The following is a 14,261-nucleotide window of genomic DNA, read 5'->3' on the forward strand; positions in this document are numbered from 1 at the left end:
TATTGCCCCAGCAAGTACTGCCCACATCCTCCATCCCCTCTTCCCTCTGCAGAACCATCATTGCCAAGTGGCCCAGCAACATGCTGAGACACTCTGCACAGCATGCTGACCCCACAGCTCCTCAACCACCGACTCACGGCTGCCATCCAAACTCAGATCAGTTTAGACTCACTGTCTGCAGTCCCTCCCCTCCCAGTCTCTCTGGAACCCACTCACGGAGGCATGCCCACTAAAGAAGCTTCGGTCAAGGGCACCAGTAGCATCCAGGTGTGGCTGAGTCCAACGGTCTCCTCTTCGTCGCCGTCTCACTTGCTCTCAGTGCCACTGGACACAGCTGATCTCTCAAAGCACCTTCCTGCTGCTTCCAGAGACTCACCTCCTCTTGGTCTCCTTCCTGCTCCACTGGCTACTTTTTTCCTGTCTCCTTCGCTGGATCCTCATTTCTCCCCAAACTTTAGAGCCGGCATGCCCTGGGAGAGCTCTTCTCTCTCTGCCCACACTGGCCAGTGACCTCCTTGCTTCAAGTACAGTCGGCATGGTGACCGTTTCCACGTTTATATCCCCGGTCCAGACCTCTCCCCTGAGTTCCTGACTCACATGTCCAGCCTCCTACTCTCTTCGATCGATGCCTAATAGGCACCTCAAATTTAACACAGCCCAAACTGAACTCCTCATGTGCCCCACACTCCTATCTCTGCCCCACCTCGGTGACTGGCGGCTCACCCTCCCATTCTTTTCATTCAATAAAGGTCTACTGAGTAGCTTATGCCAGAATCTCAAAAACTCACCAGGAAAGCGAACATGAAAGAGACACAGCCCCTGCTTTGCAGGGACAAACGCTGGGAAGGGAGGTGCACCCTGCTCCCAACTCCTAACTAATAAAGACAGGCTGCAGGCTTTCCAGGGGCGGCGTGGCGTGACTTGAGTTGTAAAGACTGAGTAGAAATAAGCTGGTAGAGCGGGAGGCAAGGGGGAGGGGCACGCTAACAACCCCATCCCCTCCATCTTGGTACCCCTAACTTAGTGTCCCCCTCCCCGCTCACTCACACACGCACACGAGCCCATCTGAGTCTCACCCCCAGGTCCTCTCCTCACCCCACCCTGCCTGAACTGAAGCTTCCCTAACACTCCTCCCTGAGGTCCGCCTCAGGGGTGCTCTGCTCACCCCTCCCACTCCCCAGTTACGCTAGCATGGAGCAAAGATGTGACGTCCCAACTGGCCCTTCCCGTTCATCAGTCACTGAGCAAGGAATAAACCGCACAGGGGCTTGTGAGGGGATGTGTAGAAACGCGCCTCACTTACCACTCACTGCGGGAGCAACCATGCGTTGGTTTGGCTCCAAGTCCAATTCACTCTTTGACCCATTACCCCTCGGGTATTCATTTCTAATTCATTTTCTACCCAATTTCTTTTCTATTTCATATGACACAAAAATCCCACTTGCTGGGGTGCCCAGGTGGCTCAGTCAGTGAAGAGTCCAACTCTTGGTTTTTGTTCAGGTCGTGATCTCAGGGTCGTGGGATCGAGCCCCGCATCGGGCTCTGCGCTCAGCACAGTCTGCTTGAGATTCTCTCTCCCTCTGCCTCTGCCCCTCCTGCTCATGCTCTCATTCTCTTTCTCTCTCAAATAAATAAATAAGTCCTAAAAAAAAAAAAAAATCCCGCTTGCTAAGGTCACTCATTCTGATGGCTTTTAATTATTGCCCAGGATCTTGCCGCACCACCTGAGCGTTGACCCTTTTTCCCTCTGGAAGGACCCTCTCCCCTTAACCAGGTCTGGGACACTGCCTCTCCCCCTGCTGTCCAGTGACCAAGTCCCACTACCACTGCCCCTCCCCGGGGCTGTAGCAAGGCCTCTCCGACTGCTCTCACTGCATCCAGCCTCTGCACCTCCTCTCGCGTGGGCCTCTTCCTTCCGGGGGCTAGCACTGATGCCCCCACCAATGTTCTGCCCTCCATTTGCACCACCACCGCCAGGTGGAAACGTCTCGGTGGTCCCTGCACACCCCGGAGCATCTCGAGGCTGAGAAGCATCCAAATCATCCCCACCCAACACATACACGATCACACTCACTGTGCCGTCTCCTCTAAAGTCCTGCTTGCGTTCAGCTTTTCTAACATGGTTTCAAGTATGGAAGCCTTTATGAAGGCTCTGTGTGTGTGTGCGTGTGTGTGTGTGCGTGTGTGTGTGTGTGTACGTGTGTGTGTGTTTCCCGGTGCAGAATCCTCTGATTTTGGTTCAATGAGCATGGAATCGGAGCAGATGCCTTTGTGAGGACCCCTATCCTTCCGTATGTTATCATTCATGCACTCACAGATTCTTCCCCTGTAAGGAAGGGACAGGTGTTTACATATCAAAATGTCCTAGTCTGTCTTTAAGCCAGTGACATATACGTGGGGGTGCTGATGACGCTCATTAGCCCCTGTGTCCCTCATAAGCACAGTCCCTTCCCAAGTCCCTGCACCAATCTTTGTATTCATAATTTTGTGCTGTTTTCTTTAGAAAGCCCCCCGATTGTGGTGTCAAGTCACGCAAAACTTGGGTGTGCCTCGCCGGACAGGGCCATGGTCCCGTGCTTTGTGGACAGCTCACCCAGTTGCCTCTCTTCCTCCTTAAGAAGAACTGAAGGGGGCGGAGACTGGGAAAGGGGGCTGGAGAAGAAAGAGAATGTGCGAGTTCACCGTAACTCAGTCCAGATTGCTCTCTTTGTGGGTTTAACAGAAAAGCACTTGTGTATTTTCTTTGCATTATGTTAATTTTTCTTGAAGTTGCTGAGAAATGTTTGTGAACTAAATAAGGACACTAAGCATTTCCTGACAAAGAGCAGGAAGACTGGACTTTCTATATGATATGCCCAATACGCTAACTCAGGGAGAGTATTTCCCCCCCTTTGTGAGCTGACAGAATCAATGTAGGCAACAATTCCCTCCTTCCTTCTTCTCCCAGTTTCTACTGAAACACAAAAGACTGTTCTGTCTGAAATTTCCAACGTGCCCTGGCATACCTCTTTCTCTTTCCACTTAAACACACACATATGATCTCAACCACATAAGCAGGCTAGCAACCACAAGTTCCAGACCCCCAAACATCTGCTTGGGTCAATCCATGTTTAGTCAATGAGTGGATTAAAATAATCAGTGTAATTTATCTCTGCAGGGTTCCAGGAAATGGGTAGTATGTTCCTCCACTGATGATACCCAAGTCACTCTTCTTAGACACAGGCACCATATTTTATTTTCATCGTAGGGTAATTGTTTTGTGATAGTCTCGTGTTCTCTTATACCGGCTTATTGTTGAGACAATGTCATATCCGGGAAGCAGATACTCTTTCTTTTCTGTTTAACATGATACGTTTATCTAATTCATTTTCTATCCAATTCCTTTCTATTTCATATGACACAGTTATTGAATTCATCTCTCCATCCATCTACCCATCCTTCCATCCATCTATCTGTACACACGTGCATGCAAACATACGTTGATTTAAAGAATGTATTAAGTATCTCTCTGTAAGCCTCTGGCCACCTAGTAAGGAACAGGATAGCAGCCACATGTGTTCTCATAGGTCCCAGACAGAAAGACCAGGTGAACTGCTTGTCCTACTGGTCCTTCTCACCCTCTCCTCCCTCCAGGCCCCCCAAGTCCCTGACAAATCGGGAGTGGTAATACAAGAGCGAGTAAACACACTTACTCTGGCACTTCTCCAAAGCCTTCCAGAGGCTGTGCTTCGGCAGCATAGATCTGGGCATACTGTCGGGCAGTATTCTGGACATAGCATTCCTACGTCACCCACACACATGAGAAAGACAAGTGATTAGAAGAAATTCAGAGTTGCCGGTAAAGCTAATCAGATTTCCTGATGTGGGTCAAGCCAGTGGATTCCCAAACCCATCCATCCCTTGGTCAGGAGCACAGAAGCAACAATTATTACAACCTAGAGTTGTCCACTTGCTGAGGGGCTCTGAGACCTGAAGGAACTATCTAGGTCTCTGGGGCCAGGTGTCCTGAACTACAAAAGTTCTAGAAGCTGGATGGCTGAAATTCACCCTAGGCTAAGGGGAATGGCCCCAGGGCAGCATGTCAGGGCCCGCTGGTCTGCCTGTGAGCTCTCCCATCTGAAGTTCTTCTTCAGGGGTGTGATGAGAGTTGCGGGTAGTGAACAGCTCGACAAGATTGTTTGCCTCGGAAAAGCGAACTGGATTCTGCTTTCTGCTCTGTAGGGCCTCTCCAAGAGGGAGTCTGGATGATGGGGGTTTTCCCTGACTGGACCAGATGGTACTTGAGATGGAAAGATATGCAATGAAAGAACAGAAAAAAAGGAGGGTTGATTTGGAGGAGAAAGGAATACAATTGGCAAAATACTATACTCAGAAGAGGGGCTGCCTTCATGAGCCCCAAGTCCCACCTGACATCAGCACATCTGAGACAATGATGGGTGGTTAGAGCTTGACAGTACCCAGGAGATTCAGCGAAGTCTAACCTATCTGTTCTACAGGTAACAGTTCTAGAAGGGCACCTCCTCTGCGAAAGAGCTAGACCCAACACTCTCGAAAGCTTGGCCAGTGCTGATGTCAAGAGTGAAAAACATGGGCCAAAGTGGGAGGGGGAGGCAGGGAGGGATGCCCATGCTCTCTTCTTGTCTCAAGACTGTATGACTCAGTAACATAGGGAGGTGGGAACTTAGCTGGAGTCTTGGCTCAATCTCTCCACAAAGCTTATAGGCGGACATTGACCCAAACTCAGAAAGGCAGAAAACAGGACAAATGCTGAAGCTTCTGATTATACCCCACACCCCTCCATAAACCAAACCAAACCAAACCAAAACAATTTAGAAACTACTCCCCTCGGGGCGCCTGGGTGGCTCAGTCGTTAAGCGTCTGCCTTCGGCTCAGGTCATGATCCCAGAGTCCTGGGATCGAGCCCCACATCGGGCTCCCTGCTCGGCGGGAAGCCTGCTTCTCCCTCTGCCACTCCCCCTGCTTGTGTTCCCTCTCTCGCTGTGTCTCTCTCTTCAAATAAATAAATAAAATCTTAAAAAAAAAAAAAAAAAAAAAGAAACTACTCCCTTAGGGATGCTAGGGAATCCTGGCTTCCTGTGTAGCTTGGAGCCCCCACTTTCTATAACATCCTGTGTCCAAGTAGACTCAAACCTTCAAGAACCTCATGGGGCTCCCTTGGAACAGAAATGATCCCAGCCCAGGTCAGAACCAGGGACGGGCCTCCAGACACAGGCTGAGTCCCAATCGGCTGGCATGAGGGCAAGAAATTGCCCTGAGAACTTGGACTTGGTTCCCAGCATTCGGGCTTGATCCCGTGGCTCCCTTACAACCACACCCCAAAGGGAGAGAAACCCACTCTTGGAGACACTCCCAACAATTCTGAGTCTGACTTTCATCTCAGGCTATCATGGGTCCCCCTCCCACCCCAAGGGACTCTTTCGGGCAGGTGCACCCACCTGGGCAGCGAGTTTGTAGTTCCTCTGGATGAGCTCATCGTTGTTTCTGGTCCCGTGGGCAACGGCGCTGTGCACCTTGAGCACGCAGGCGTGGCCGGGCTGGAAGACGGGCATGAGCCCCCGCATCACTTTGCTGCGGAAGGCCTTCCGGTGGACACCTTCGCCGAAGTGCAACTCCTCCGTGGCAATCTGACCGCGCAGGTGGTCCCCAAAGTAGCTGTCACTGAGGAAGTCTTCCCTGAAGATGAGCTGGCTGAATTCAATCTCTTCACATCCTAAAACACAGCTCACCTTTAGTTGGGCAGAAGATCCCCCCCAGTGCTGCTTCTTGGCTAACGGATGTTCCCACGCAGGGATAAGGGCAAGGCTGGCCTGTAGAACCTAGAGGGGAAACCACACTCCCAACAGAGGCAGAGCTCAAAGATGAGATGGTGGGGAGCGGGGGGTGAGTCATCGAGGAGGACGGAGGAGGATCCGTGTGAGGCCTCCCCCGATCCGATGAGAGGGGAGAAGACTGGCTGGAGCAAAACTGGGGAGACCAGGAAAAGAAGTTTAGACAGACCTGGAAAATATGGACAGGACCCTGAAAGGTAATTAAAGGCAAGTTGAAAAGACAGGTGAAGGGTGGAGGAGGGAGGAGGAGGGACCGATGGTAAGATGTGATAGATCAATGTTTCTCAACCCTTTTTCTCATGATTGCCCCCTGAAAGGAGTCTTTTTAGACTTTTTTTCAAATGGCCCCTACCCCGAAATTTTGATTCCACACATATACTGTGTATCCGTTTATGTACTATGTGTATATCTGGGCTTCACACACACAGTGCATGTTTTTTGCCTCCTTAAAAAGCAATTTTTGCCTTCTCGGGGGCAATACTGCCTCCCCGTGTTGAGAATGTCCGTAGTAGACATAAGAAATAGGCAGGCAGGGACGCCTGGGTGGCTCAGTCGTTAAGCGTCTGCCTTCAGCTCAGGTCATGATCCCAGGGCCCTGGGATCGAGTCCCGCATGGGGCTTCCTGCTCAGGGGGGAGCCTGCTTCTCCCTCTCCCTCTGCCGCTCCCCCTGCTTGTGCTCTCTCTCTCTGTCAAATAAATAAATAAAATCTTAAAGAAAAAGAAAGAAATAGGCAGGCAAAAACCAAACCGTAAGAGGAATTGCCTCTGAAGAAAGACCGAAAAAAAATCTAATCTTTTTGGATTTATTTGTAAAAAGAAAAGTAGAATTATTTTTTCTAGCACCAGCTTCAAAGTTGATTCTCCACGTTTCAGGTGCCAATGGACGCAATCAGAAGGCTCTCTTTTAAACTAGAGATGAGCAGGTCAGCCTTCCGATGGGCTGACAGAAGTAAAGAAGATGGCTTTCAATGAAGTAAGTTTGTTTAGATTTTTTTAAATGCCTTCCTCCTCAAAGTAGATGAAAACGGACATCTTTCTGAATGTTTAAAAGAACAAAGAAATCCTGGGTCGTGTGAAAAATCTCACTTCACGTTTCTACTTAGACTGTGTAGAGACACATTTTTTCCTCTGCTTTTAAAAATATTTTCAGATCATATGTTTTAAGAGCAGCCTATGCATGGAGCCCTGGGTGTTATACGAAAACAATTAATCGTGGATCACTACAACAAAAACTAATGATGTAATGTATGGTGACTGACATAACATAATAAAATTAAATTAAATTAAAATAAATAAGAGCAGCTTATGACTAAAGCTAGCTATTAAAGGTATAAGGAGATTAAAATTATTCTTGGGGCGCTTGGGGGACTCAGTCAGCTGAGTGTCCAGCTCTTGATTTCGGCTCAGGTCATGACCTCAGGGTCGTGAGATGGAGCCCCTCATGCTGGCGTGGAGCCTGCTTGGGATTCTGTCTCTCCCTCTCCTTCTGCCCCTCCTCCCCCGCACTCTTCGCTCTCTCTCTTAAAAAAATAAAATAAAATAAAATAAAATAATTCTTAAAGGGTATTGATGAATGAATAGGCCTAGTTATTGACAGAAAGAAAGAAAGGAGGTGGGAGGGAGGGGTTCGAATAGAAAAAGGGCTGAAGTTGCCAGTGGAAAGGGAGTGTGCAGAAAGATCCTCCAAGACTTCACAAAGCTGAGCAGGAGCCTCTGGCCAAGTAACCTGTCCTGGGTTTCTAGACAGAACTGGGGTGGTGAAGCTGGGAAACAGGAAGGCACATGGGACACTGTCCCAGGCAAATTTTTTTTTAAGATTTATTTATGTATTTGAGAGAGAGAGCGAGTGAGCCAGCTCACACATGTCGGGGGTAGGAGCAGAGGGAGAGAGAGAAACCCCAGCGGACTCGACGCTGAGCGCGGAGCCTGACACGGGACCCAATCTCACGACCCGAGATCATGACCCGAGCTGAAACCAGTGGTCAGTCGCCCAACCGACTGTGCCACCCAGGCACCTCCCAGGCAGATTTTAAGGAGATCCTTGTATCATGGATTTCAACCTTAGTGATAGAACCAGAAAAAAAAATTAATTTATGGAGAAGAGTATAGTTTTTTTTTTAAGTTAAATTTTGAAATTGGATCACAAAACGAAGAAGGGAGGCTTTTTTAATATAACCCAAATCTTCTCAATTCTAGTTACATGATTAATTTCATGTTAACAATTTGGGCCCTACTACCACTTAAAGAATATAGGAAGTGTTCTGGGTACACACACCAGAGCCCAATAAATATGAGTTATATTTACCCTCTTCTGTTTTCCTTCATAATCCCCCAAATTTCTGAAACTCAATTATTCTCAACAGAAATGTGTGCACTGAGTACTTAAAAATGTATCGAATTTAACACAAAAGTTGTTCCAGACTATGTGCTCAGAAATAAGAAGGGAAATTTTTTTGTATAGTACTACATTGGGTATAATTAACAATCCTATCTATAATTTCCAACAGAAATGTCTACTTAACAAAGATAAAACAATGAAAGGGAAAAAAAATAAATCTTAGGACTTTTCTTTGAAAGCCCTGTGTGTTATCATTAGGTTGTGCTAGCTTGTGTTTTATTTGGACTATCATTCATTTTGGGCTTTCCCACAGCTTGGTTTTATTAGTTTTTTAATTAGAGACCAACTTGTAAAATATTATTTGTTCTTCCTCTGGAGAACTCAACTAATAAAATGTTTAGTGAGAGAGACTCCTCCAAATACAAAAGGTGATAAAGAAGTCATTTGAGGCTTCTTCATCTGAAAGATCAAGGGGACAGGGAGGAAAGTACGGGATCCCCAGCCCGGTGAGTCACTGACACCGGACCCCCCAGTCACAGGGGGTCTGACACTGGGAGGAGGTGATGTCATCGGGTCTAGACCCGAGCCCTCTGGTTGGAGTCACAGGGCTACACTCATCCCCACTGGGGTCTTATTCCTAACTGGTAAAAACCTAGAAAAATGAGTTTATGGGAACCTAAATGAACGTGGTCACAGCAAGTATCTGGGATGTGAATGCCAAGCAATGCTAAGAAGCTGATGACGCAGAGAAAGCCTTCTGAAAGTCATTGTGTTTTCTTATGTATAAGGAGGAAGGACATCCTTTTGCGTATTTAGACTTTTGGAGAGATGGTGGGGCAGACATGGAAAAAGGATCTAAAATTATACAAGTACACTCCGTGCTAAAGACAGGCACGTAGCATTTGAAAAGGTTTGCAAAGAGCCTGCGTTTGTTGTTTTGGATAAATATCATGATACGTATTTGCTAGAGCATTTCTAAGTCAAGATCCCAGCTCTTTGCCTTTAATGAACTAGGTGTTCTCCATCATAACTGCATTTACTGTCTTGTCTTCACAAAGACTTCACCGTCTTCAGGTCTTTTGTTCGTCTAAAAATCAGCACACGAAGTGAATCTCTTTATGAGCTAAATCAACTAAGTTATCAGTTTTACTCACCCCTCTTCTAAAAGTGACCAAGGTGCTAAAAGCTGTGGTCACGTGGGTGAGGCGGGCGTGCACAGATGGGCATCTCTTCCTGGTTCCATGTTTTCCCGATGTCACATTGGCAGTTTAAAATTGGCCGTGGTGAGACTCTTTACACCACAGAAATGAGTAAACTCAATGAATCAGCCTCCCATCCTGGCAGGTCGTTAAACATTTCCCAGCACACCACTGGGTGGGGATGGGCATGTGTGGGGACAGGTACTTTTCCCTAAGAGGAAACACAGGCCAAGCAGGACTCCACCAAACTGTCCCCAGTGGGTGGCCCAGCGGCAGGTGACTGTTCAGGAGCTGTTGTTAGGCTGCTGCCATACCAGGGCCAAAACGCCAAAGGAAAGCACCCACACACATCTTTCATTTTCATTAAGATGCAAACGAATGGAGTTACTCTGCTCAACGCCTGGCTGTCTTTGGAATCGGCCCAGTTAGTCAAACCGCGAAGTAAACCGAAGACACAAAACCGGCTGCGTCAGTCATTGCCGGAGACCGAAACGCCCCTGCAGAGGGGCTGGATGCAAGCCTGAGGCTTAAAGGAAGAAGTCTTACCCCAAAGCCCTGCCAATGTGTCCTCGAGCACTGCATGCTGCAGTCTGATCTTGCATAAACACAACTCTTCTGGATACTTGTCACCTCCCGCACTTACTGTAAGCCGTGCGACTAGCTTGAACTAGCTCATGAATTGTCATTCATGTCTCAGTCATTTGGGCACTCTCTCCTACTTGGTTAGAAGAGTCGATGGGAATACTGCTTCTACCATTGATTCCAGGAGCTATTTCATGCTTTTATGGAGTGCCCCCGTCCTTGGACATCCAACTCGGATTGGCTTACCTTTCATATCCTGGTGACTTGCGAGTTGTTTCAGAACTAGAGGAAGACAAAGAAGAGAGTGCCTTCAGTACGCATGGGCATTCTGAACTGGGGTTGGGGGTGGGGGGAGCAGAGCTCGTGGTTTTCGCCTGAAACTGACAGCCGAGGCTTACCTTCAGCTGTGAGGTTAAACTCAGTGGTCACTTTTCCATAACTGTTCTTGATGCAGCAATAGTAGATGCCTTGGTCCTTCTGACCAGCTTGCCTGATGGCCAAGGACACAGTAGAGCTGTTGCCTGCACTGCAATAGGGGACATGAATATTTGAACGCTTTCTCGTTCTGAGGTTGGATGTTTCTAATACACTTAAGGAGAAAGAAACACATGCTTCCCTGCCCTCTTGTTTTTTGGGCCAGCGGGCTGGCTAAAAGAACAAGATCTCGATAAGCTGTTTAAATAATTCATTTGTCTGTAGGGGACGATCAGTGCGATTTTGGTTTAGCATCCTCGCTCCAACATGCAATATTAATACAGAAACATTTGGGAGGTTTGGCTGCCGCTGGCAGAGCAAAGAACCAGAAGTGTGAATTCTGGGGACTGTCATTAACCTTTCTGCTCAGAATTCACCTCAATTATGTTACTAATGCAGATGACCCGTGCTTGAAGGAAACCTGAAAATTCCAAACCCAAATCTAAACACAGACACAATAAGGGACAAGAGAAAGGAGGTCTCTGCTATAAATAAGGATGTGTGGCTGAGGGTATTCTTTTAAATAGGGTACTCCCCTACTGAATACCATCCATCCATCCGCCCTCCCACCCATTCAACCTTATTACGTTCTAGGCACCGTGCTATGAACAGAGAAACCAGTGGTGGTGGTGGTGATGATAGCTAATGCATATGGAGCACTTGGTATGCCCCAGGCCTTGTACTAATGACTTAAACGTCTATTTCATGTCGCTCACAGATCAATCTAATGAGAGAAGTAGTGTATTACTATTCCCATTTCACAGATGAGGGAACTGAGGCATACAGAGATCAAGCACGTGACCTCAGATCACACAGCTGATAAGGGTTGGGCGGGAACTTGAACCAAGAAAGCCTGAGTCTGGAGTCCTCACCTTGATCTCGTTATGCTGCCTCCTCAAGTGATTTGTGATCACTGCCCTCAAATCTGGGATAATGGGAATTATGGCTAACGCTCCAATCTTTATTCCAAAGTCTGAGACTAAAAATTTAGTTGTAGCCAAAAAGTTACATTAAATATTGTTGCAGTTTTGTTTTGAATGTTGTTAAACATTCACCGGGTTTGTCCTTTTCAGTTTTAGGTCATTTCACAGTTCAACCATAAATTCCACTTATCATGACTCTGTCTCAGTTGCTCATTCCACAAAGAATTCATGATCGGTTGGTTTTTTGGTGGACATCAAGACTCTGATTTACACATGTACCAAAGGCTTAAAAAAAAAAAAGTCCACGAAATCATAATACATCATCCACCGACAGAGCCTCTGAACACATCCTGAATGCGTGGTTGAAAGTGGACAGGCCCAGTTATGGGGAGAAGATTTCCTGTTGGGCTGGGAAACCGAGTCACAGAAGGGCTGGGGCAGTGTCTTTCTCTGTGGCTTCTGACCCAGAGATTCCCTGATGCTCTGACACTTGACAGAGAACCCTGGAGGCCCTTTCCTGCCCTTCATAGGTCACAGTTTAACGGGTTCACCCAAGGAGAATTTAATTATGGGAGAACGCTCCTGTGCGTGACTTTGCTATTTAAATAGAACCCCTGAGACATTTTAAACTTGCAACTTATAGGTTCTGTCTAGGAGAAAAGGTAACCCCCAGTGTTTGTTACCTGTCAAATATTCACCAGTTTTGTATCTGTTTGCAAAAGTATCATCTATTGCGTTTCATTTGCCCGACTGACTATATAAATCTCCGTTCCTCAAAGGCTCCTTTGAACAGCTTTACCATCTTCCTGGTTCTTCATTATTTAATGAGTTGAAAAAGATCTCTGCTACATGGCTACACTAAACTTGTTTGAGAGATTTCAGCTTCTTGAAAATTATGTTTTGACAAGGCAGTGAGATGCTTCTTGGAGGGACACGTAAAGGAAACACTCAACTGGAATTAAGGGTGAAAGAGAATTTGATAACATTTAAAAAGCCACTTGAAATAATATAAAAGATTTCTCGATATACAGAGGGTGTAGGACTCCCAAGTATTCTTGGGTCACCAAAGCCAGTGTGGCCAAGACGAAATGAAGCCAACGTCACTAAGAACATAAAGGCCTAGTATCACTAATACATGGCAAGTTTGCCACTGTCATGTGCTCTTCAGAGGGAGGTCAGGTTTTCTAACGACGTCTCAAATGGAAAAGGGACCCAAAGGATTCGGGTGCCAATTGTGAGCTCAGAGCAAGACTGCGAAAAACCCCACTGGTTAATTATCCTTGGCTGACAGCTACAGAAAGTTTTTGAAATGAATCATGAGTGCTTCTTTTCTATAAAGCTCTAGGGAGCGGCCTTGATTTGAAAGTGAAGCCATTTGTTCTCCATTATAATTCTTCTTAAGCCATACATAAGACAGGCAGGATAATGGCAACGTTTCAGGCAGCAAGGCATTATTCCATCCATCACAATCCAGTTCGATTTTCTGGAGTGATGTCATGGAAAAAAAAACTATAGCTCAAATCTGCCATAGTTGCATTTGGGACATAATTTCCAGACACATGTTCCACGCAGACGTATTTGATTTAATTAGACAGAAAGCTCTCAGATTTTTCTTCCTTTTGCAGGCTATTTGTGACAAGATGAAGGGGATAGGAACACCTCCATGGGACCTCCTTTGGCAGAAAGAAGCACCTGAGGACTGTTTGAGTTAGGGTGGCTCCCACTGAGCCAGGTGATCTGTTTAAGGAGCCACGCCCCTCAGGTGTGTCAGATGAAGCTCAAGGTCCACAGTTCACGTGAACGAGCGTGTATTGCCAGCAAGGAGCTTTAGGAAGCCGTTCGTCAGGTTCATTCCAACGGGAATTCTAGGCAATGATTCTCACTCTCCTCTCTCTCCCCTCTTCCTCACCTTTCCATTCTAGGGCCCCAGAAATAAATAGCTTTTTCCATCTCAGAAATGGCTGCTTATCACCCTCCAAGCTGCTACTTTCTATGACCTCATTGTATAGAGGTAGTTTTTCTTTTTTTCTTCCTCTGGATTCACCTTCTTAGCGTTGAAATTTGTCAGGCTCATGGGAATTTATGAAACAGAAAACACAGCCAAATTCACAGACATACAGAAGAGAGCGCTGTACTCTTGGGACCACAGAACCTCAGACTAGAAGATGATCTGACCCGTTCCCCTGATTCTAGAAACATCATGAAAGGTTTCCTGACTTCCTGAGGCCACAAAACTCAGGGGTGGCAGAGCCCAGCTAAGAACCTTCCACGCCCTTCCCTGTCTAGACATCTGTCTTCAGTTACTTACTCGCCTTGGATAATTTGGGTGTGGGGTTTCGGCTTCGGTTTTCCTTTTTACTTCCTATAACTAATTTCTTTTAGAACTACGTTGTGAAACAAGCAACAGCTGTGAAAAGTGACCGGGCAAATATCGCACCTTCTCTGCACTTGGGCTATTGACTTTGAATCTTTTGTCCACCAGATTGTAGAATCTTCATGAATTTCTGCAAACTGGCAGCTTAATCTTATATTCCCGGAGTGGTCAGGGTACATCTCGGCTTGGATCTTTTTCAGTAATATCGGAGCTGGAAACGAGATATTTGCAGGTCAGTGTCCTTACAACAGTTGCAAAGAGCTTCACGGTGGGGAAAAGACGTGGCATCTTGTATCACATTTCATTCTTGTATCACATTTCATTCTGACAACAATCCCAAGAATAGGGATAATAATTATTACCCTCAATTCATGGATGAGGAAACCAAGTGTCTGCGGGGAGATGTGGCATGCCTAAACAGACAGAAAATGAACAAACCAATATAATAGAAAAATCTCATTTTTCGTTACTTAAAACTCCCTGAGTGAGATCTATAATGCATAAAGTGAAATAGAATGTGA

The 14,261-nt window shown here is 46.6% G+C and overlaps 1 protein-coding gene across 2 annotated transcripts; it reads right to left on the reverse strand.

Moving 5' to 3' along the window:
* Nucleotides 1-10: 10 nt before the first annotated feature.
* LOC145718380 (alpha-protein kinase 2-like) lies at nt 11-14,140 on the reverse strand. Of its 2 annotated transcripts, XM_081809877.1 has the most exons (6): nt 13,804-14,140; nt 10,368-10,495; nt 10,216-10,251; nt 5,457-5,731; nt 3,693-3,781; nt 11-2,326 (listed from the first exon to the last, which is right to left on the reverse strand). In XM_081809877.1, exons 1-6 carry the CDS (start codon nt 13,917-13,919, stop codon nt 2,071-2,073), a joined length of 900 nt encoding a protein of 299 aa, XP_081666003.1. In that variant the 5' UTR covers nt 13,920-14,140; the 3' UTR covers nt 11-2,070. The 2 variants fall into 2 exon arrangements, with proteins under 2 accessions (XP_081666003.1, XP_081666004.1); XM_081809878.1 differs by having other exon boundaries at nt 11-3,781; nt 13,804-14,130.
* Nucleotides 14,141-14,261: the final 121 nt, after the last annotated feature.

Source organism: Leptonychotes weddellii, unplaced genomic scaffold (assembly GCF_054177405.1).
Source record: "Leptonychotes weddellii isolate Sample4059 unplaced genomic scaffold, ASM5417740v2 HiC_scaffold_1486, whole genome shotgun sequence".
Taxonomy (NCBI): domain Eukaryota; kingdom Metazoa; phylum Chordata; class Mammalia; order Carnivora; family Phocidae; genus Leptonychotes; species Leptonychotes weddellii.